Source organism: Taudactylus pleione, unplaced genomic scaffold, assembly GCF_031769625.1.
Source record: "Taudactylus pleione unplaced genomic scaffold, aTauple2 ptg000397bl, whole genome shotgun sequence".
Taxonomy (NCBI): domain Eukaryota; kingdom Metazoa; phylum Chordata; class Amphibia; order Anura; family Myobatrachidae; genus Taudactylus; species Taudactylus pleione.
Genome location: NW_028284799.1, coordinates 1,591,860 through 1,617,289, shown reverse-complemented (window position 1 = coordinate 1,617,289; position 25,430 = coordinate 1,591,860). Strand labels below are relative to the sequence as shown.

Genomic DNA, 25,430 nt, shown 5'->3' with positions numbered 1-25,430 from the left:
ATACAGCTTCCCTTGAGGTACAACGCTGTTGCATACGTTCACTGCCATTGCGGTTTAGGTGAACTAGTAAGTGTCACTCAAACTGACAAATCCCCAAGGTGATAGCTTCACTTGTAAAGCCTTCAACATACTTTGACAGTGAAGTAAAAATGTAAAGGTCAACACTGCTTGCTAAGGACAAGGAAAAACATACGTAAATCACAGTGGAATGTTTTATGGATTGGAAAAGTAAACTAATGAAGACAAATAAAAAAATATATATATTACTGCTAAAAGTAGCAAAATTATATTTAAAGTGCATTATTTAAATTTGTTTTAAAGAGATGAAAAATGTGTTTAATGGGCTACTATAGTGGCATGTGGAATCCCCCCTTCGTAATTAGACTTAGATGTATATTTTGTGAGAGGACTATTTTGTGGTATTAGAACATTTTGAAGCAAAGAAACCCTGGTGATAGGCAAATAAAATTTTAGATCAGAGTATTTTTTTTTTTGTTCCTTTGCTGGGCATATGGTTTTTGCATGAAACCATGCATATATTCCTTACAGAAAATACAGTTCTTGTGGAGACAAATGATAAAATGCAGAATATAATATCTGTTTAACAAACTCAAAGTGACTTTTTGTTGCAGATTAGGTGTGTTAGACAATGAAACAGCATGAGAAGCATCATGTCACATTTCTAGTGATCTGGAGATGAGAAAGTAAGAATCCGCACACATCATGGTCCAGAGTAAGATAGGTAAGTAATGGCATACACATAGCAACACTCTTACATGTTTAAGAACTGATGTAGATTCGAAAGCGACATCGTCTACTGGCGGTTGCCCATCTGTGATCTTATGCAAATGGCGCTACAAAATGCTTTCCTTGTGTACATCCACACAGCCCAATGTGCAAGGACTGAGACGCTCACTTTTCGTGTCTGTAAATGCTGTAATACCTTATACGCCACCATCGCTGGCGCACTATCCCATCGAAAATTGTGTCATCCCTATGGCAGGTGCAGTTATTGTGCATGACACAGTCTCCTATGCCTGCAGCTGTGTGTCTGTGAATACTGCCACTTGCATTGATGCGCCTGCGACACTCCCATAATACGCCCAAAGAAAGGATTATTTTTGTGTGCATTACTAGCCACCTCCCAGTCACCAACCAGGAATGCCTATCACTTTTCTGATACTGACTGTCCCGATTGCAAAACAGCTCAATTGAACTTTGGGCCTGATTCAGACCTGGTCGCTATGAGGGTACGCTCGCATGATGCGTATGCAAATATTTGAAAGTGACGCGGCGGGGAGCGATCGCTCGCCAAGGCATAAGCACGCCCATCGTACCTGTACGAGCATTCACTTTGTGTATGCAGACTCCCCTTAGCGTATGCAGAGACGCCCACTGCCCCACGTCATCTCCTAGAAGTTTAAGAAAACATTGGTACATCGACCATTATCGGATTTGAACGCAGTGCTTGTGGTAGCTTTTTATTACTGGAAGCATTGCGAAGAAAACAGAGGAAAAAAATGGCTGGTAATGTGTACTATGACGTTGGCTGTTAATTATGCATGCCTCTAAAATGGCGTTGAAACACTCGGGCACGCTTATGTTCGCAACTCCAACCACCCGTTTTTACTGGACTGCCCTTGTCACTCACTCTGCTGGGCTTGTTTTGCTGGGCGAGCGAGGGATCTGTGATCGCACAGTGTAGTTCGCGCATGCGTTGGGAATTGCGAACGGACTGCAGATACCATCCAGGTCTGAATCAGGCCCTTTGCACCTTGGTAAAACCATGTTGCACTGCCGGTGGGGCAGATGTAATATGTACAGAGAGATTTAGATTTCATAGGCATGTGTCCAAACTTAAATTTAAATTGCAGTGTAAAAGTAAAGCTGTCCAGTCTTTGCGGGATACATAGAAAATTCTGATTGCACATGTGAAAGCGGAGTGTGCCGGGGAGGGATGGATCCCTCTCATGGTACCTTTTGCAGAATGTAACCCACAGGCTATACCATCTGAATATGGCATTAGTTACCGGAGCAAAGCTCCATAATGCTTTTCATTTCAGAGTTTGGTAAATCTGGCATTGAAGCAGCCTATGGGGCTGCTTTTGCGATCAAAAAAGGGGGATTGCATCTCCAAAATCTGCTGTGGACCGTGGTAGATATAGCCTGGGGGTTCTTAATATTTGCAGGTACTCTCCGAAAAATGGGTGTTTAAAGCGGATATGTCATAAATATTTTTTGATAAATGGGCCCCTTAGTAACGTGAAGAGGGAGGCTTTATTGACACTTTATAACTCACTTGTAGGACCTAAGCTCTAGTACGGTGTACAGTTCTGAAGGTACGTTTTCTAAAAAGACATTAATAACATTGAAAAAAGTCAGAGAAAGCAACTAAAATGGTACATGGGCTGCATAACAAAAGCTGATTAGGAAAGACTTAAAAAGCCAAACATGTAAAACTTAGAATAGAGATGGGACAGACGAGATATAACAAACATTTAACTGCATCAAAGGTATTAATACAGCTCAGGGAGGCAGTATTTCTTAAACTATAACATGATTTCTAGGCTATAGGGAATCTATAAAGTTAGAGGAAGTCTGACAATTTTCTTATTTTTTTTTAATAGAGAAAAGTTTAATGAAGCCTGATATAGTCTCCCAGCAGTTGTGGTGGGAATTCATACAATTAAAACCAGAAGAAACATGGCTACATGGCTACTGATAAAGTAAAAAAAAAAATCCTTCCCATTCCAAAAGAATTGAGACACCAATCCCCCCCCCAACAAAAAGACACAAATGGCAGAATTTATAGATCTGTGTTTAAACTTAAATAAAAAACATGCAGCAGAACTACAGATGTATGATCCAACATGGATCAAACTGGTCTGTATTCAGATGCACACATTTAAAGCTGAGTACACACTGTGCAATAATCGGGCTGAACAGCCAATACTCGGCAGCCCGGTATGATTACTGCACAGTATGTACACAGCAACCAGGACCGACTAGTCAGATGTGCTCCTGACATCTGGTCCGTTGCATGATGTTCATCGGTCCCAATGGGCCGATATCAAGCCGCAAATGTGTGTACAGAGATAGTCTGACATAGTACGTTTAAAACCGTCAGCTTTAGGGACATTTATTATTCAGATAGAAACGATATTTGAGTAGTGTGTACACTGGACATTGGATGACCCTGAATCGTTTCAGCTTTCAGACAAAAAAAATTATTGTGGATCGCATCTCTAATTGTCAGGTGTGTACCTAGCTTAACACATGTACAAAAAGCTCTAAAAATGACCTAGAGAATATGCTATAAACAAAATAACTCTTGTGGGTACATATATAAAATTATGCAAATCTTCAACAGTAGTAGTTAAAAATGTCTCTGTTTAAAGAATGGGAGGGGGGATGTCAGAGGAACACATGAGGAGAACGAGTCATATGAGCATGTGGAGGAGTGCCAGAGGCTTGGGGAAGGGGGTCAAAATAAATCATAGGAGGGATTTGTCAGTGGCACACTTGGGGGTGTGAGCGGAACACTGGGGAGCTGGTGGTCAGGGGCAGACTAGGGAGGTGGGGTCATGTGCACATTGTGGAGGGGTGTGTCATAGGTACACTTGGGAAAGAGGGGGACAGATGCATACTTTGGTAGGAGAGGGATAAAGGCACACTTGGGGAGAAGGGGTAGGTCAGAGGCACACTTGAGGAGAGAGGGTAGGTCAGAGGCACACATGGGAAGAGGGGGGCTCAGAGGCACACATGAGGAGGGATGGGGCAGAGGCACGGGCACGGGCACACTTGGGGAGGGATCGGGGCAGAGGAACACATGGGAAAAGTCTGTGTGCCTTTATATCTGTGGAACTAGTATGGCACGGCAGTTACTATCACAGTGGAAGCAGGATGAGGAGAATAAAGGAGGAGAGATAGGGTGGGGAATAGGAGGAACCAACAGTCAGCTGACATAGAGATGGTCTCCAGACTAAAGCCTAACTGAGGGGTACCCGGGAGATGCTATTCCTGTGACCCTATCTCAATCTGTTTGGCAGCTGCCACTAATCACTGTTTGAATGGTGGGCCCGCAGCATGCTGATGTTCCTGGCAGCAATCTGCTTATTACTTACAAAAAATCATCTGTGAATAAGAAGTAGTTTGCAGGCGTAATCATTGACATGCTGCGGGCCCCCAATGTGAGCATGAGTCCCATACCATCTACCTCTGATGGTGGCTCTGACCCATAGTACTTATTAAAGATGAGCAGTTCAGTTCTACTCTGTTACATTCGGATCTGAGGCAAAAGATGGCTCACTAAACACCATGTTGTCACAAATGAAAAGGGGTTAATGGGGTTTGGTGATGGAAAGGAACATAATTTAAAAGGGGTTTACTAGCATATTTTTGTAGAACTGATGCCAAAAACTTTTTATGTACAGACAATTCCATCAGCGGTGGTAGAGATCAGCTGCAGAGCAATATAATTTTGAACAATTGCATAATTTTATTTAAAACATATACAGGTTGAGTCTCCCATATCCAAATATTCCGAAATACAGAATAATTTTGGCATGACTGAGATAATGAAACCTTTGATTTTTGATGGTTCAATTTACACAAACTTTGTCTAAGGCACAAATTATTAAAAATGTTGTATAAAATTACATTCAGGCTGTGTGAATAAGGTGTATATGAAACAAATGAATTTCATGTATGTACACAAACTTTGCTTGAGCCACAAAATTATTGAAAATATTGTATAAAATTACCTGCAGGCTGTGTGTATAAGGTGTATATAACACATAAATGCATTCTGTGTGTATATTGGGGTCCCATTCCCAAGATATTTCATTATGATGTGCAAATATTCCAAAATACGGAATATTCCGTTATCCAAAATACCCCTGGTCCCAAGCATTTTGGATATGGGAGACTCAACCTGTATATGGGGAGTAATAATCTGCTGAATATTTATAGGAACATTTTCCTGCAAATACATATCATTCTCTCTACGCTAGTAAGTTTTGCAAGCCTACTTTTTTGCACTTCATAATTTGTATTCCCTAGAAAATTAATCAATTAACAGTCTTTCTCCCGGAATACATACAGGATGCTGGCGGTCAGAATTCCGATGCCGGCATCCCGACAGGGTTAGAATATAGACACTTTGTTGGTTGGTATCCTAACCTCCCCCTCCCCTAAACCTAAAACCCTAACCCTCTCCCTAGTGCCTAACCCTAACCCCAGTACTTACCTTTGGGATTCCGGCAGTCAGGATGCCAGTGCTGGTATTCTGACTAGTGTCGGGATTCTGGCGGTCAGAATGCCGACGCCGGAATCCCAATGGACGGGATATTGACCACATCCCTTTTCTCCCTGCATTTGTGACCTCCAGAATTCTAGCTACGGGTTGTTCCAATCAGTTTCACGAAAAGCTCTGGCAGTAGTTAAATACACTAGAAATTAAATGGGTACATCTGTATGGCTTTCTCAAAACTAAGAAGGTAATATACATGGCTGGTTGTATTAATTTGTTAGCATATGTAATATCTTGGGTGCACAAATATTAATGTTAATTTATAAGCTTCCACAAAAATCTTCAGCACTAATTAAAGCAAGTTACAAAGACAGAGAACTAACAGGCAAAATACAGGACATTCACGACTCACAAATGCAAGTACTGTATAGTGGGAAACTGCGAAAAATACTGAAAACAATACATGGATAAGTGAAACTGAACATAATACTGTACAGTACATAAGATAATATAAGTACGTGAAAGAAGCATTATACAGGTACAAAGACATTTTGACAAGGAAGAAAATAACAGAATGGGAGGAAATAGGGCTCTGGCCGTGAAAGCTTACAATCTAATTACACCATACATAGAGACAAGATGTCATCTTAAGTAATAAACTGGTCCCCGTTCATGACAGCTTAATTTTCAACTCCTTGAATTTCCAAGCCATCACCAAATCCTGGATTTACCCATCTAACACCACTTCTCCTGCACTTTGTAAAGCGCTGCGGAACCCTTGTGGGGCCATATAAATAAAGGATGATAATAATAATAATAAGTAGTGTGTACAGGTCTATAATATTGTAGTGTTCCCCCATGGCTTCTTTTGCAGGGCAACGTGCCCTACCCAACCTCCTGCTAAACGCTTTGGCTCCCTATCTGCGCTGACCTATAGGTGAACCCCCTCTGCTCTCCTGTTGCCGCGTTGAACTCCAGCTGAACTCCGGACAAGGAGGAGGTCAGGAGTCAGCTGAGATTGGATGCTGCAGTTTTGGTGCCACCTCCTCTAGTATATGGTTAGAGACAGAAAGGCTGATTTTACCTCTTACCGCTGAGGCAAACTCAGCCCCCCTGTCTGATTCCCAAAAGCAGAGTAGAAGCCAGTGAGGCACAGCCATTTCAGGTTCGTACAAAAGCCATTAACAGACCAGCTCTGCTTGCAGTGATGGAAATCAAGTCAGGACCAGCTCATCTTCCTGGGGACAGACTGATCGGGGATCACTACTCCAGCAGGTATATAACGTTATGGGCGAGATGTAATAGGGCATTAGTTTTGAAAATGAGCGAGTATACAGCTATACCCACACATTTTCATAACTCACCTTATGTAATAGTGTGTGGGAACATGCAAACACGCATGTTTCTCACACACACGCAATTCACAATGGCAATACACGCTTCCAAATGTTTTGCAATTGTGAGCATACAACTCGGGCAATGTAAGAGTGCGAGTGTTTCGCTCACACACTATTACAATAAAAAAACAGACCTGCTTCAGGATAGCGAGTCTAGCCTAAGCAGCTCTGAGTAACCCAGAAAGATGCACAGATCCGTGAGTTCTTAAACGACGTGATTTACGCTAGGAATAGGCAAGTATGGAATTATTTTTTTACAGGTGTGGTGGATTCTACTGGACAATGGGACGTGGATTATAGGTGAGCGTGAATGTGAGTGTGCATGTATTCTTTAATAAAACTTTACTTTCACAGTGTGTGTCTCTTGTGGTTATTTTAATATTTCTTTTGCTGGAGAACTACAGGTACCAGCAGTCCCTTAATGCCCGCATGCTTGTACTTGTGATTCTCCAAGTACCAGCGTGCGGGGAGACTTGTCAGGATCTGTAGTTCTCCAACAAAAGACAAAATTATTAAATCTATTTTGTGCACCACACTTTTATACACAATCAACACAGCACCCACCGGCCAGGGGTGGGGGGATAGCCCTGGGCTATCAGCCCACTTCCCCAGGGATCTCCGGCCTGGGCTAACTAGAGGTCAGGTGTAATGCTTTGGCGGTGAAAGGGTTCCCCTGGCTATGGCATTACACCTCTGCTAGAAAGGGTCTGGTGCTGGTTATGGAAAATACAGGGGACCCCTACTCATTTTGTACCCTGTATTTCCACAAACAGGACCGGCTCAGTAGAGCTTTGTGCTGGTTCATAAAATACAGGGGACCACTACACATTTTTACCCCTGTATTGTAAAAACCAGGACAGGCTCAGCAGAGCCTGGGGCTGGCTATGCTTGTTGGGGGGAAGGGGGCGCATATCATTTTCTTATTTTATTTTTACTGTTTTTTATTACACACAGAAGCCTTCACAGATCTCACTGATCTATGAAGGCTTCTGTATTACTTGGACCCTTTTATGCTAGTCGCATTAAATGTGCGAGGTGGTCTGAATTTGACTCACACAAAAAACTCGAACCCATTGCCATTTGAAAGGGCATGTGGGGTGGTCTGAGAAGCATTGATGAGGCATGTACGATGTTCTGAGGGGCATTGATAAGAGCATGTGGGATGGTCTGAGGGGCATTGATGGCTACATTTGGGGTAGTCATGCAAATTAAAACCCACCCCCATTTTGAGATTGGAGGCGCTTTGTTTAAAAGTGCTGCAGCGTCGACAAGAGTATTAGCTCGTCGGTAAGTAACACACCTAGCAACCGTGGAGCCATGGCAGCAGTGACGGCGACCTTGCATTGATAGTCCCTCAGCACCTCACTGGCCAGCAGCTGAGATCACACAGCCCGCCAGTAGTGGAATAGAGGACTTCCCTTTCAACACGGCAGCCTTGGTGGTAGTGTCAGTGCACTAAAGAGCTCCACAACATCTCAGTGGCTAGCAACAGAGCACTGCCCGTCGGTGAGCAAGATAAAGGACCTGCGGCACATTACCGTTTTTATGTGGCAAAAGGTGAATCCTGCTGGCAGTGGGACCAGACCCTAGGACTGTGGACACTAACACTATGGACACTGCAGGACGCACTGCAATATCCACTTAACCCACCCTGGCTAAAGACACACAGAAGCAACCCCGGGAGAAGGACCGCTGTGTCACTGTCACTCTGACATACTGCTGGTTGCCATTCCTCACTTGCTGGACATCATAGGCTGGTTTGGCTCTCCGGGCTGCTCGTACTCCATGGGCTCTTCCTCCAGCGCACGAATGTACATGAATGGAGGAAGAGCCATGGGCCTGCAGGTTCAGCGAAGATGGACATCGGAATCGAATGGTTACTAACCATCAATATTTTTGTCCCGGTGGTAGTGCTTGGACCATTGGATGGTGGCCGTCTGATATTTGCCACCATCAATTGGAAATCATTCGATGGCATTCCGATGGTTGTTTGTTTTGATTAAATTCCTGATAGCTATATCTTCCCTGGCTCCTTCCTGGCTACTGTGACCGCATCATGGCATCTTCATGGGTTTGTTGGAGGCTCTCTCTCATTCTGTCTGCCTCAGATATGATCCTGCTCAGTCCCCGACTCTCAACCCTCTCTAGACTGTTGCCAAGCAACGGGGCACATTGCTAGCACTGACTGGCTCTCTCTTTGCTGTTTCAGTACCATGGGTAGCTACTCTGCTTCAGCTTGGTGTAAGATTAGATTTTTTTCTGTGCCTGCTTCACTAAAATAGTCACTGCACGGCTCCCTTTTGTCACAGATGAATGGTTCCATTCACCTAAACCCTCCCCAACCAACGCTGTAAAGAAGAATAGTGAAAACCCCATCAAAATATATCCAGTGGTTCAAGAGATTAGCCCAAACGAAGACCCCAGAACCGGGAAGTTTAATAGAAATATATATTGTGGAGAGAGGGATTGTCTTATCCTGAATTACCCACATTCTGGTGGAATCAGCTCCCTATAAAGGAGACTGGAGTGAAACCTGTGCATTCTGCATTAGCAGTGGAGGTGTGGAATTCCAGGTTTTCACATTTACACAGATCTAGCTGGAATAATCACTGGAGCACAGAAAGGTTTTAAAACTCCCACACACCTGATACTCCTTGCCTTGATGCTGAGTAACAGCCAGGAAGTAGGGACACAGTGTTGTAGTGCCAGGGTCCAAGGGCTATGCTGGGAGAGCATGCCTAAATAGTGGCTGCAAGCCCCTGCTGACTGATTAACACAAGGCGTGCTGAGACTTTTATGTTTGTTTGTTATATGTTATGTGCCTGTATGTGTGCAGGCCTAAACTCATGTATGCTAAGGTGCAGTGTTTGCTGCTTGCAATTAAAAAATCACTGCTTTACCAAAAATACCTGCCTGCCTGGAATCCTCATTTCAAATACCCCGTATTACTATATATATATATATATATATATATATATATATATATATACATACATACAGAGAGAGAGAGAATGTTGATCATCATGTAATCATATTTTACAATCACTACTTTTTCAGCATAGTATGAGCAATATATAAAGCTAATTGCCTTACTTTAATTCTGGTTAGCAGTGCTCCTAGCAAATGATTATAATACAAAAAGAAAACCCCTAAAATTGAAGGACATATTGGTTCAATAAAAAAGTTATTTTTACAATAACAACCCTAAATGTAAATTTACTAATAATAATAACAAGACTTAGGGCTCTATTTATTAACATTATTTTTACACCCTTTTCACATTATTTTAGTATCACCTAAAGTTACTACAGGGCAATTGGAGTAGAATTCGTAAAATTTTACTCCAAGCCCTAATTATCACTTATTTTCAGTAATCAGATCGCATTTCCCATAATTGTAATGGGAAATGTGATCTGGCCAAAGTTACTAAAAATAAATTGTGAAAAAATACCAGGGAAAGGGCTGTGATAATAACACCACCTGGAGGTGGCGTTATCCCGGGTCTCCCCCGGATACCGGACTCCTGCTCCACTCTAAAAGGCAGAGCAGAGCCCGGAGCCGGCCCCAGTGATCAGCTGTGTGGTCTAAACAGACCACACGCAGATCTCTGCTTAAAAAAAAAGAAAAAACAAAACAGTAAAAAAAAAAAAAAAAACTTACCTGAGTCCAGGGATTGGGGCTCCGGGTGATGTCCTCCCTCCGGTCAGCTGGTCTCCCAGCCTGCACTGGGGCCCGGTCGTCATCTGACCGAGTGACAGTGCAGGATGGGATGTCAGCGGACCGGAGCCACGGAGGACATCACCGGAGCACCGATGACTGCAGGTAAGTGTAATTAAAGAAGGGGGTCGCAATGGGGGGAGGGGGGGTCGCGGGGGGTCTGTGATCGCGTGGGGCAGGCCTTAGTGCTGGGGCTTAGCGACGGTCAGTGCATGCGGTGGCACTTGTCAAGGTATTTTTTGCGAAAATACCGTGATAAGTGTGCAGAGGGGATTCGCACTGACTCTTTCAGGTCATGGCCATGAGGGAAGACTTTGCAATCACCTGAACAGCATGGTAACGATTAGAAAGCATCTGCAACTTTCTAAAAACAAGTACTGTACATTTTTTATTAAAATTTAAAAAACTCAAAAGTAACTAATAGTAAAGGCTATGAAATCTCTCATTTAGGTTATAAGTTAGGGTAAGCTGGATGTTTCTTTAAAGTAAGTTTTTAATTCCAAAAGAAACAGTGAGTTGCCAGAATGGATAGCCATATAGCAAGTACTGAAAAATGGAATGTAGTCAATAAGTGATAGTTTACAATGTCAACATTCATAATGTCGATACCACAATATCAACAGTTATGATTGCCAGAATGTTGATGGGCGAGAGGGTTAGACACTGGGAGGAGGTTAAGGCTAGGCTGCGGGGGAGGGAGTAGTGGTTAGGGGAGGAATAATCACTACAACATCTGAGGTCAGACCCAGGAAGGATATCCATGCTTGAGCTACAGTAAGATAGTTAATTCAAACTGACTGAGCTGCTAATTAAGTCATCTGTTCTCAAGCATGGATATCCTTAAAACCTGGACTGTAATGGCAGAGTTTGGGAACCTCTCCTCTAAACACAGCTAATCAATGCTCCAAAAATTAACAAATTCTTAACTAAATTATAACAAAGATGGAAATTCAAGTGTTACCTAGCAGAACTTTGTGGGTTTGGACGCAAGTTCCGTAGAAAACTGCCAATCTGAAAATCCTGGCGCAGCAAATTCATTCCAGCAATTCAGTAATAAAACAAAAACTGAAATATGCTGCATGATGGTTTCTGTCATTGCTCACAAATTATATCCGTGGAAACAATCCATGGACTGTGTTCCATATACAATTTCCACACCTGCTCTGTGCTCATTGCTACAGAGGAAATAATAGAACAGCGAGTTGCAAAACAGGTGTGGAAAGCATTGATGAATGGAGTTCATAGTGTTTCCCTTCAATACTTCAGATTTAAACAATGTTGGTTAGCTGGCAAAAAGGACAATCTATGAATTGAGATCAACAGAAAGGGTTTCCCAACACTTCCAAGCTTTGTAACAGTCAAAACGTCACATTCTTGGTAACAAATCAAACAAAAGGTTAAATAAATGTAAAAAAATTACAAAAAACTAGTCCACCTTCTAGAGTAATACAAAAATAGTATCCTCAGAAAAAAACATTACTTACAAGTCTAAGCAATTCTGTGACAAAGTAAAGTAATACTAAAAATGTATACCTGTGAGACAGAATATTAAACATTGTTTAAATTATGACTGGGATTAAATAATTTGTAAAAGGTAGGAATGAGGCGAAATCTCCCGAGGAAATGCGCCTTAATAGCAACTATAACATTTTGAAGGTAAAAAGACTATATTTTTTCATCCTCCAGATAATTCTGATTAATTACAATTTGAACTAAATAAGTCACACTTGGCTACAACATTTTCCTACCACTATTTTCTAGTCCCAGAGGATGGGTAGAGGAAATCCTGGTCACAGCCAAACCAGTCACATTATTTGGCTCTGCAATATATTTTCCTTTTCATAAACTAAGTTTAAGAATATCCAAAATTATCTGACATTCTGAAGTTCTCCTATGATTGCACTCGATTAAGCAGATTTTCAGCAGCATGACTTTGTACTGTAACATTAAGCTGTCTGCGTTATTCTACAGTACATATGTATTAATATTTTATATATGAGAAACTAAAAACATGGTTATTAATTTTGAAAACAAGTAACACAGAGAACTAAATACATGCTTAGGTTGTTCACATGCACCCAGAAACCTCTTGGCAGCTGTCTCTATTTCACTTGGGAATCTCAGAATAATATTATTTCTATTGCAGTATATGTAGATATGTTAATACATAAGCTGTTCAAAGGACCTAATGCACAGAAAAGAAATCTGGATGTCAGGATATCAGACAGAATATTAAACAGTTTAGTTGAAATAGGAGCAACGACATAAGCCTTGCAACATAACTTTGTGCCAAAAGGAAGGGAAAGCCAATCTCTAAGGAAGGGCCAGTTACAAGTAGTAAGAAAACTGCATTTCAGGCCTACAAAGAAACCCAATTAGCGGGCAATATAGCAAACATATAAAGCCAGTATAAAAGACACTACACAACATAATATGATAAAGTACAAAGAAAATAAGTCAGTATAAGAAAATGTTCTTTAAAGACATTTGTGAAAGGAACAAATAAAATAAGGTAGGAATAGTTACGCTACAATTGAAGTAATGGATATGTTGAAGAAAAGAAATTGCAGACGGCAACAAAAATACTAACCCTAAGTACTTAGTACACTATTAGCGAATTAAGGCCCTCATTCAGAGCCGTACGCTCTGAGCAGAGCGCACGCTCTGCATGAGGGCCGGGCTCCTTTTTCATGGAGCGTCCTCCTGGACGCTCGTATAGCTGTGGGTCACCACCCACAGGCTATACGAGCGTGCATTTTGATGGCCGCGATGGTCGTGACCATCGCGACCATCGAAATTGCGAGCCGGAGCCTGCGGTTGAGGTTTTCAACCGCAAGCTCCGGAGTGATTTTGGCTCTATCAGAGCCAAAATCACTCCCACTGACATCACTAGTGATGTCAGTGGGCCGGCTTCTGACGGGAGGCGTTCCCGTGGGAACGCCCCCGTCAGGGAGGCACGCCCCCGGCACGCCCACCAAAGGGGGCGTGCTGTCAATTAACATTGACAGCACGCCCCCTTTGATCGGACACAACGAGCGAAGGAAAGTCCTTCGCTCGTCGTGTCTGGCGCATGCGCACGACGGAGCTCCCTCCGTCGTGCGCATGCTCAGTGCAGACCATCGACCCACTTGCGAGCGTACAGCCGCTCGCGAGTGGGTCTGAATCAGGCCCTAAGACATAAAATTCAACGAAAAGTATGCAAACTGGGTAAAAAGGTAAAAGACAGAGGTCCGATACAAGTGATCCACGCCATGCCTTGCGCCACATATCGTTGTTCTTAATACCAATTCCTTTGCAACAAAATACTAATCCTTGGTACACTACTAAAGAATTAAGACACAAATGAAAGTAAAAGTATGCAAACACGGGAATTGCTACCCGTAGCAGAGCAAATAAGTATGGATAGGTGTATGAGGACACATCTGTATTCTGTCAACAATACATGGCCTCATTTATAAATGTGTTCACATACACTTATCCTCAAATTGCACCAAATTGCCAGAGACTTAAAATATGCATCTTATTCTCATCACTAATTAAACAAAAGTATAATGCAAGGGTACACTGACTACTGACGCTGGCACTTGATACACTTTTGTGTGTGACTCAGTCGCTAATCTGGGTAAAAAAGATAAAATACAGCGCTGTAATTCTAGCAACCTGTGCCATGTATGCCTCAGGGTCATTCCATGGTAACTCATGTTACAAAGTGACAAAGCATGTCATTTGCATGGCTATCAACAGCAAAAGAAATTTATGTGAAATTAATTTTATTTACTGAGAAAATAGTAAGACAGTTCTGCTAATTGTTTGCTATGTATCTTTGTAACGTGAGTTACCATGGAATGACCCCTCACGCCATGTAGCGTTAATCTTTGCAACAAAAGTACTTCGCTAGTGTCCCTGGTACACTGTAGGAGACTTTGAATGTGGCTACGATGCAAATAAAATGCAAAGTTCAGCAAAAACAACAAATCACTACCCTTGGCAGAGTGTCTAACTTATGCCAAATGGTGCAAAAACAATAGTAATGTTGTGTAAGTAACAATTTCAGTTGTAAATTTCCTATTCAACAAATTTTCTTTAATAAATATGGCCCGATATGCAGAGAAAAATGAGACCATATATAATGTCACTTGGCAGCATCCTGATCACTAGCCTAATTTTATTTAGGAAACTTTGGCCCTCATTCAGAGCCGTTCGTTCAAAAACAAGGGGTGGCTATTCAAATGATCCGTTCGCAAATTGCAGTCTGTTCACACCTCTAAGTGTGAACGAGCGAGCAAAACATACGCTCGTTTATTTGATAAAAACGCCCCCTGGCCGCTCGCACCATACGTCATGTCCGCTATTTATTAGATTAATCGAGTACATCGTACAGCGTATGAACTGCTCGCTATTCTTGTGGTTGGTTTTTTCAACCGCTATTTTGCGAGCAGTTCTGAGTTTAAAAAAACCAAGTGACGTGGTCAATGACGCTGCTGGATTAATTATGCACACCCTTAAAACGCCCGTTTTGACCTTTAAGCACGCCTGCGTTCGAATTCCACTCCCCCGTTTTCAAGCACCTTCCCCTGTTACCACCCACATACGCCTCATTCTGTCACTCAAAATAGCAGGCACTCGCTATATAGCATACAAACGATTTTCGGCCGCACTGACTGGTTCGCTCATGCGTACTAAAAATCGTACGCATGCGCAGATGTGCGAACATCGCTCGGAACGAGCGTACTGCCGCTAACGAGCGGCTCTGAATGAGGGCCTTTGTTTGCTTCACCAATTAGACACACTGGGTTAAACAGCAGCTAATTATGTCAGAATAAAATCAGTCTTGCGACGTGATAAATAAATGACAAATGCTACATACAACATAATAAAATATAAATATGCAATGGGAGACCTAAAGTCAATTACCTGTAACATTACAACTTCAGAGGTTTTCGGAGGATTTGTGGAATGAAAAAATAAACCAGGACATTCTTGCAAGTGGAATTTGTGAAATTTACATACTGAAGGCTTCATTTAAAAAATGTGTCATGTACAGTCTAAAGTGGTCCTGCTGCTTATCTTACTGGCAATTAGTAAAATCAGCTAATCAGATGTTTCACTCTGTGTAACACTAAGTAAAATTTTGTAGAGTATTACAGTATGTACAAATCCAGATTGCGGCTTCTAAGTGAGCAAAGAGGAAAATTACATATAACCCCCTCAGCACATGTATAACAGTACTACATATGGAGGAATGAGTGGTATTGCTGGCCTTCGACTGAGTCAGTTTAATCTATCAAGCAGTAGAAGTAGAGTGGGATGGTAGGTTCAGTACACAAAGCAGAAATAATCTCAGTTGTTGTCAGGAGTTACAGTATCAATTAGCTCTCCAGCAGAGAGCAACAGCTAATCCGTTGTTTAATGTGCAGGTTTCCACAGGTTTGTATTAAAAAAAAAACAGGTTACTGTAAATTCTGTCTCATACTTTTTTAATCCTCTCTTTAGATGTTTTACTTACATTTAAAAGGGCAAACTACTTTAATATAGAAATAATGCCTTGCTAAAAAGAATAAAATAAATTTGACACTGAAGAACAGATTCATAGAAGTGTTGTCCTTTTCTGTACAGATAATATGTTGAAGAATTCACACTAACTTGATGAAAATTATAAGCTCATATCAGCATTTATTAATTGTACTAATTATACTGATCGATGAGATATAACACAAACAAAAAGTAGAAGATTAATGCTCCTGAAGGCTGTATGGAAAAGAGATTTTAATATGTGTAATATACCAAACACAAAGGGATTTATTTACAAACAGAAATGCAGAAACCAATCAGACATTGCCTGACGTGCACTAAATCATTTACATCTATCGCAGATTGGTTGTTGGGTTACTGCGTATTTCACACCTTGGTAGTAAATTACCTCCATATGTTATGTACAATTAAATGTTATTATTCACTCAAAGTGGAATTTTAAGATTTTTAGCTCATAAAAATAAATAATTTTCAAATCATATGTCATTACCAAATAATTATATGATCACAAACCAAATCCTGTGAACTTTGCTGCATGCATCTGAGCTATTTTTTATTTTGTATCTCGGGCAGATTCTATTTGCAGCAATGTTGCTTTGCAATGTACAGCTGTGCACATTTTCAGTTATTATAGAAGATAAAACTCAATTACTTTTGCTTGCATCTGTATGGGGCGCAAAAGAGGGGGAAGAGGGGTGGGACAGGAGAGCAAAAGAGACTAGAATATTGACACTTTATTTATTTACACTTAATCAGCATAGAGACACCTCCATTACCAGCCATATACTGCTCAGAGATATTTGTGTACAACAGAGATAATCTCAATAGCAGCCATATACTGCCCAGAGATGTCCCTAGTGCTAGCCATACATTGCATAGATACCCTCTAGTGTCAGCATTGTAACAAACATATCAACCATTCTGTCAAGCCATATAATTGAGATACCCCTCAACTATGGATTACAAGATAACTATGGACAAGCATCCAAAGTGACTAGGCAGGTCTGGCCAACCTGTGGCTCTCCAACTGTTGTGAAAGTACAAGTCCCAGTGTACCCTCCTATCGATCTGCTGGTAAAGCATGCTGGAACTTGTAGTTTCACAACAGCTGGAGAGCCACAGGTTAGCCAGGTCTGGATTAGACGATGAACCACAACATTTATTGTTTTCATCAATCCAAGGCCTATCATCTGTTCACTTCTGAGTATAACTGGATGACTGTTTGCTAACACTTTTCTCACTTATGCTCTGTATGTATGCCGGAATTGGTATCAGGATACAGTTGAAATGAAAATAGATGTGAAGTAAAATGAACCCAGTCTTTAAAAGATATTATACTTTCCAGTAATATATACCATTGGATTGAATATACTTTCCAATTATGTATTCTGGTTAACGGATGCCCATTATGATTTACTTAGAGCTTTAATCAAAAACTATAACATTGCAATGATTATGGGAATGCTAAACATGAGGAGCAATAAATAAATAAATATATATATATATATATATAAATCCGTCACTCTATATAAATATATATAACGTGGCAAGGTGCCACCACGTTTCCAGTATTCACAGTTCCCCCAATTGTGCGGCACACAAGCTCCATATAGCAATACTCATACACGGTGATGTTATCAACGTTTCAGTTTATATAACAAACTGTCTTCAGGATACAGAATAATACAAACGAGCTTACCTTATAAAGACCCACCACCAACACCATGTGCAGCTGATCAGCATCTTCCGTTGCCCTGCCGGGACATACTTCGATGAAGTCACAGGCGCCCGCTGATGATGCACCTGCAACCTTCCAGATGGTGCACACCACATGACAAACCATGTTTACCCCTCACCTAGCAACAGGATATACATATAGCAATAAATGTAGCAATGTAGTGTATCATCCCTTTTCAATTAGGGCGACCGCAAATGATACATATCAGAACAGTTAACTCTGCAGTTATGCAGAATCATATGAATGTTAAACTCCCCATGTATTGCAAACTCAATCATCGTCCTACAGGTAATCTAATGCATATTCCTTCCTATCACTGATATAAAGTCACATATCCTATCCGATGCGTATATAAAACACATCATAGGCTATTATTAATATTTCATGAACTATCACAATTTTATGTTCACAACCCCTTAGAGACTATATATAACGACAATAAATATATAACAGGCCTGTGGTAATGTACAATAAATGTTGTCAATCCTACTCCTAAGGGGTTCCCAAATATATTCTTATATCTTTTTAACAATTTTGAATATCCATTGTCTATTGATCAATGTAATCCCGTAAATATAGCTCTGGCTCAACTAGCTATTCTTAATATATTACATGACAAAGAAAAAAACACCCCGCAATATATCTAAAGGGAACTCTAGTCTACACCTCTGGGCCAATTTCCTCTTTACGTACAAACAACCATATGTAATGCATGGATCATCCATAGAATAATGCTTCTTAACCATAAAGTTTCAAGTATGAAGCTCCATAATGAGCCCACATTAGAAGCAGGTTAATGACAGGTTCTCATTTAATCCTTTTGGAGCTATAACATCCAATCTAAAGATCCACTCTGCCTCACGTTTGAGCAGCACCTTATCCCTATCACCTCCTCGTACCAGTGGAGGGATATGGTCAATCATCCTATAACGGAGTGATGTTAAAGGGTGATTGTATTCCAAGAAATGGCGAGCCACTGGTTGCTCACTACTTTAATTCATTAATGCTGCCTTAATAGATGAGCGGTGTACCGCCATTCTCTCCTTGAATTTCCACTGGGTTTTACCCACATAAGATAACCCGCAAGGGCAGATAATTTTATATAATACATGAGTGCTATTATAAGTTAGATGGTCCCGAATTATATACCCTTTACCCGTATGGGGATGATTAAATGTATTACCAGGGATTAAGAATTAAGAATTTACAAGTAACACACGTGCATCTAAAACAACCCGTCTGTTTAGATGCTAGAAAGTGTTGTTTTGATTTTATAGATTTTTACCTCTGGAGTAACAGGGCATTAGTTCAATGTTATTAAGACCTAGATCCTGATCTGAAGTGATCATGGGCCATAATATCGTTGAAATTTTGTTTATCTCAGGTGATAAATCATTGAGAAGTTGTTCTCTATTCATTTCCAGTACTTTCTTTTTAGTATATTCTAGATGTTTTCTGTTGTAACCCCGTACCACAAATTTTTCTATCATCTCATCAATTTGAACCATCGCTTTATCAGTATCATTATTTATTCTGTGGATGCAGATCATCTGAGAAAAAGGTAACCCTTGTTTCAAATTCCTAGGGTGAGCACTCTGATAATGAAGTAGACAGTTGCGATCTGTGATCTTACTGAACAAGGTGATATTCATCCTGTTTCCTTCTCTGCTAATTCTTACATCTAGGAAATAGATGTAATCCTCTCTCATCACAAATGTAAATTTGACCGGGCATGATGTGCTATTATGTGTCTCCATTAATTGAATAAACTCCTGTTCAGACCCCTTCCAAAGGATCAATAAGTCATCTATAAAACGTACATACAACAATATCTTAGCCATGACATCTGTATTTTGATAAAATAATGCATCTTCTATACAGAACATATAAGAATTGGCATAAGCCGGGGCTACAGATGAAGCCATCGCACACCTGGTTAATTGTTGATAGAAAACACCATCAAACAAAGTAATTTTTTGTTAATATGAGCTCCAGTAATTGTAAATATATAGATATATGTGAATGATCCAAGTTGCTACCCTCCAACAATAATGTTTGCACTACTGTCAAACCCTCCAAGTGGGGAATGACAGTGTACAAACTTGTTACGTCAGCCGTAATAAACCAAATTTTGTCAGTTCCCAAATCAACCCTTTCCAATTTATTTAAGAGTGAGGTGGTATCTAATATGTATTGAGGTTTCTCTTGTAAGATAGAATCTAATAGTATAATAGTAATACTATTAGATTCTATGATGTGTTTTATATACGCATCGGATAGGATATGTGACTTTATATCAGTGATAGGAAGGAATATGCATTAGATTACCTGTAGGACGATGATTGAGTTTGCAATACATGGGGAGTTTAACATTCATATGATTCTGCATAACTGCAGAGTTAACTGTTCTGATATGTATCATTTGCGATCGCCCTAATTGAAATGGGATGATACACTACATTGCTACATTTATTGCTACATGCATGTCCTGTTGCTAGGTGAGGGGTAAACAGTGGTGTGCGCCATCTGGAAGTTTGCCGGTGCATCATCAGCGGGCGCCTTTTACGTCATCGAAGTATGTTCTGGCAGGGTAACGGAAGATGCTGATCAGCTGCACATGGTGTTGGTGGTGGGTCTTTATAAGGTAAGCTCGTTTGTATTATTCTGTATCCTGAAGACAGTTTGTATATAAACTGAAATGTTGATAACATCACCGTGTATGAGTATTGCTATATGGAGCTTGAGTGCAGCACAATTTGTTGGAACTGTATATATATATATATAGTAGCCCCTTGAACACCCTGCCCTCCCTCTGTAATTCTCTATGGAGAAATATGTTTTTAATAATATATATATAGAAATTGATCAGCGGTGCGGCACTCAGGTCATGAGGACACATAGTTTAATGTAGACAGAGATGAGCAACGTTTCAGTGCTCAACAGGTACTGTTATCAGGCTGATGATGGTGCTGGTTGAGCGCTGAAACGTTGCTTATCTCTGTCTACATTAAACTATTTATCCTCATGACCTGAGTGCCGCACCGCTGATCTATTACTATTACTATTACATTGTGCGAGCACCTGGTCGAGTTACTTCTGGAGAAAGGAGAGCCGGGCCTCTTGGACTGTGTGTGTGTGTATATATATATATATATATATATATGTTACACATACACACAAACTATACATATATTGCATACCCTTAACATTAACAGTTGTATATGTATGCATATATATATATCCATACACATACACACACATATATACATACATATGTATGTATATCTCTCAAGATTTATTTCGCATGAAAATCCACCCATAAATTAGGCACTAATCAGACAGCTTATATTGACTCATGAAGTTGCAGTATACACGTCAAACAAGTAGAAGTGTAACGACCAGGGTTTCTCGGCATGGTAGTCGACGGGTAATACCTGTGAGGACGCTATGGCGAGGGGCGTCTGGCGGTGGCGCTGGTGCCTGGCGGGGAGCATTGGCTGTGCGTGGTTCCGTGTGGGCATACTGTCACTCTGGTCTGGTTAGGCCTGGTGGTGCTTTAGTTCCATTCTGGCATGGGCGCCGCCATCTTGTCTCCGGTCAGGTGACCTAGTTGCCCTATCCTGTTGTGTCACATGCTGCTCTCTGACCAGTCACGGCTGAGCACTGGGGATTTAAGGGAGTTCAGAGCTCCCTTGCATTGCCAGTGCAACGTGTTTCTCAGTGAGAGCTGAGAGAGTGAGTTCCTGTGCTTTCACCTGTCTATTGGTTTCATTGCCTAAGCATGCTTCACCTGACCTGCTCCAACCCTGCTGGATTCCCCTGCCTCCCCCAATTACCTTCCCTATTGCCTGAGCACATGTGTCAATTAGACTTACCCTATACCCTCCATTTACCTTTTCCCCTGCCTGAGAACCTGAACCTGCTGTTTCCCTGTACCTTGCCTCCACTTACACCCAGCTTGACTTCGTTACCTTTGCCTGCATTTTGTTACAGCTCACCATACCTGCATACTGGACTGTTCCTGCCCGTCACTTTCTGGACATTCTCCCATTTACTCCACTACAGTTATAAAGTGCACTTTAGTGCTATACCTGGACTATTTCTTTGCCATTCCCATGTCTGTTAAGCCATTCATTAAAAGTTCCACATTTACCTTTAAATCTGCTTCAGTGTCTGCTGCTGATACCACCCCGGGTCCACAACAAAACCAGAACCTCACAATAAAGAGTGCCAAGACAAATACTACATATTATAGTCACTGCTCATGTTACTTGCAATCTTTTAGTGTTACTGTAGGTTAATTAGCAATGGATTTGGCATCTACAAGATAAGATTTGTTTGACTAAAGTGAACTTAGACTGGACAGTGAGATTGATTGTCCCTTGAATTAAATTTTGTAGTTTACATAAGTAAATAGAAAACTGCGGATTCTTATTGTTTAGAAAAACAGTTTGTGATCAATGCCTATAATATAAAATATACATCACACTATTAGATGCCACCACTGTCTTTGTAAAATTAGTTCCACTGAGCAATAACAGACAGCCATGTGAGCGAAGCAGCGGGCAAACGCTAGTATATATATATAATACCTATGTCAGTGCATCTAAACAAATTAGTTGCCTTGTTCAAATTAAACTTACTTGCAGATCCTTTACATTTGGAAAGGGAATTCCTACTGTAATAACAGCCCGGGCATTGTCATCAGAGAAGTCTAGCCCTTCACTCACTTTGCCTCTGCAAACCGCGATCAGGAGCGCACCATCTGAAACACAGACAAACAATACGTTTTGCATTATTAAATAACACATTCAACCTTCCAACCATTAAGACTATGGTGCATAGTTGGAAAGACTGAGGGTGCAAAAAGAAATAAAAGGGTAGAGGATGATAGAGTGTTTACAAAGTTTAGGCATGTTTCTTTTCACACTTGGTGGAAACACTTTTGTCAGGGTGTGGCCTAGGATCGGCAGTTACACACCTCAGCTCCAGTTTCCCCTGACCTCCCGAGCAGTCAGACGCCAGGCGTGGCGGCGGGTGATGCGCTGAGGATAATACCTGTGGTCTGCTAGGACATCCATGTGCTAGATCCGTGATGTGGTTGCGGTTACTGTAATGGACGCAGCCATGACAGTCTATATCCTGATTAGCCCTTTATCCAATGGTAGCAGTGGTTGCTGTCAGCTGACACTATCCTCCAATAGACCGCTACCTTAGGGTATTTAACCGGACTCTGGCTAACAGGAAGTTGACTGTACAATGTTGTTTCTTCCAGTGAAGACTTGCTGTTGCTGCGTTTCAGGTCCCAAGCTCCGCTGCTTCTAGTGACTTGTTCCTAGTGTTTATCCGCGGTGTGTATACTCAGTGTATCTTCTGAGTACAATCTTCTAGAGTCATCTCCTCTGCCAGTTCTGAGTCTGAAGCCACAGTGTGTGCACTTAAGGGGATGATTCAGACCCGGACGCTATGCTGTGCTCGTTCGCATTGAGCGATTTTTCGCAATCTGCGCATGCGTATGAGTCGCAATGCATGTGCGCGAACCAGTCATTGCCATGGGAAAGTGCTTGCCCGTAGACCGGCCGCTATTTTGAGTGACAGATAGTGCCGTTTGTGGGTGGTAACAGGGGAAGGTGCTTGAAAACGGGGGTGTGGATGTGCGAGCGCAGGCGTACCCGACCATCAGAACAGCGTTTAATGGGTGTGCATAATTAGCAAAGTAGCGTCATTACACACGTTACTGGGTTGTATTTTAGCCAGAACTGCTCGCAATGTAGTGGTGGGAAAAGGCTACCACAAGCACTGCGAGCAGCTCCGATGGCTCTCGATGTTCCCGATTAATCCTACAACTGCCGGATATGAGATGTGTTGTGAGTGGCAAAGGGGTGTCTTTATACAGGTGTGGAACGTATAGTGCGGCCGCTCGTTATTACTTAGTGGGCGGCTTTACGCGACGCAGTGCGAGCACGTGATTTAAATGGCCGGCCCCTTTTAGCCAGCGAGCGGACGCAAATAGCGTCCGGGGCTGAATCAGGCCCTTAGTACGTCATTCAAGTACCATCTCATATTATCATTCTCCTGTGCCAGTTTGCGTCTGAAGCCACAGCGTATGTATTTAGCACGTCATCCAAGTACAATCTCCTAATGCCATTCTCCTGAGTCAGCCTTTATCAATACAGTGGTGTATAAATTGGAGCTACCTCCTCAGTTTAAGATTTCCAACACACTTCATATTTCTCTTCTACGACCATTAATCCTTAATCAATTCCAGCGTTCTCCACCCAAGACTCCTCATGTTCGAACTCAATTAGGAGTCAAATTTCAAATTGAGAAGATCCTTGACTCTCGACACTGATTGAATCATCTTCAGTATCTCATTGACTGGAAGGGGTACAGACCTGAAGAACGAGCATGAATCAAGGTGTCTTATGTCCATGCTCCATAGCTTGTTCGAGCTTTTCATAAGACGTTTCCTGATAAGCCTTGTGGGTGTCCGGTGTCCACCCTGAAAGGGGAGGTACTATCAGGTTGTGGCCTAGGATCGGCAGTTACTCACCTCAGCGCCGGCTTCCCCTGACCCCGTGAGCCGTCAGATGCAGGTGCGGCGGGTGACTCGCTGAGGATTATACCTGGGGTCTGCTAGGACATTCATGTGCTCACTCCATGACGCAGCCATGACAGTCTATATCCTGATTAGGCCTTTACCCAATGGTAGCATTGGTTGCTGTCAGCTGACACTATCCTCCAATAGACTGCTACCTTAGGGTATTTAACCGGGCTCTGAACAACAGAAAGTTGCCTGTACAACGTTGTTTCTTCCACTGAAGACTTGCTGTTGCTGCGTTCTAGGTCCTAAGCTCTGTTGCTTCTAGTGACTTGTCCCTAGTGTTTACCCACGGTGTGTATACTCAGTGCGTCTTCTAAGTATAATTTCCTAGATTCAGCTCCTGTGCCAGTTCTGAGTCTGAAGCCACAGTGAGTACTTAGTACATCATCCAAGTACCATCTCATAATACCATTCTCCTGTGCCAGCCTTGCGTCTGGAACAACAGAGTGTGTACTCAATACATCACCCCAGTACAAACGTCCAGTATCTTTTTCCTTTGCTTTCCCTGTGATAGTGTTCTTCCATTTCCCACTTGTACCGGATACCTGACCAAAAGGCCAACGACCTGCTTGCTGGGTGCAGCTTAAGCCCAAATCCCGCTTGGAGGGGGAACTGGTGAACACCTCCCATTAAGTTAGACTCGCACCTTTGGTCAGATCTAGCCAACATCCGGTACTAGTGGATGAGGAAGTCATTTATCCAGGCCCCTCGCCTCCTGTTCCTTTCCCAACCTTGGTCCACGTCTTCCAATACCTCGGCAGAGGGTCAGCATAGCCTGAGTGTGATAGTAAAGGCCCTATGGAAGCCACTGGATCGCAGGGTACAAGATCTTACCTCTTGCATTGAGAATCAGGAGGCAGCACAACACCAGGTGGCTCAATATCTCCAGGAACTCTCCGGTCACTTACTCTCCATTCAGTTGACTCTGGCCACTATACTTTCTACTCCTTTTGGATCTGCTCCTGTAAATTCTCCTGTAGCAGTAACTCAAAGATCATGTTTGCAGTTGGCTTCTCGTGAGCGTTTTGATGGAAACCCCAGACGTTGCTGGGGTGAGATATAGTTTGAGTGCCTACCCCAGAATTTCCCCACTCCAAGGTCAAAGGTGGCATACATCATATCCATACTATCTGGGACCGCCTTAGACTGGGTCTCCCTATTATGGGAGCGAGCTGATCCTCTCGTCTCTAA

General features: G+C 41.9%; 1 protein-coding gene across 1 annotated transcript in view; it reads right to left on the bottom strand.

Annotated features, from left to right (window-relative positions):
• BRIP1 (BRCA1 interacting DNA helicase 1) overlaps positions 1–25,430 on the bottom strand; it is a 421,240-nt gene that overhangs the window by 75,910 nt on the left and 319,900 nt on the right. The window contains exon 16 of the mRNA XM_088446318.1: positions 22,279–22,400. Within this exon, the coding sequence (XP_088302444.1) occupies positions 22,279–22,400 (122 nt within the window). The remainder of the gene's footprint in view (positions 1–22,278; positions 22,401–25,430) is intronic.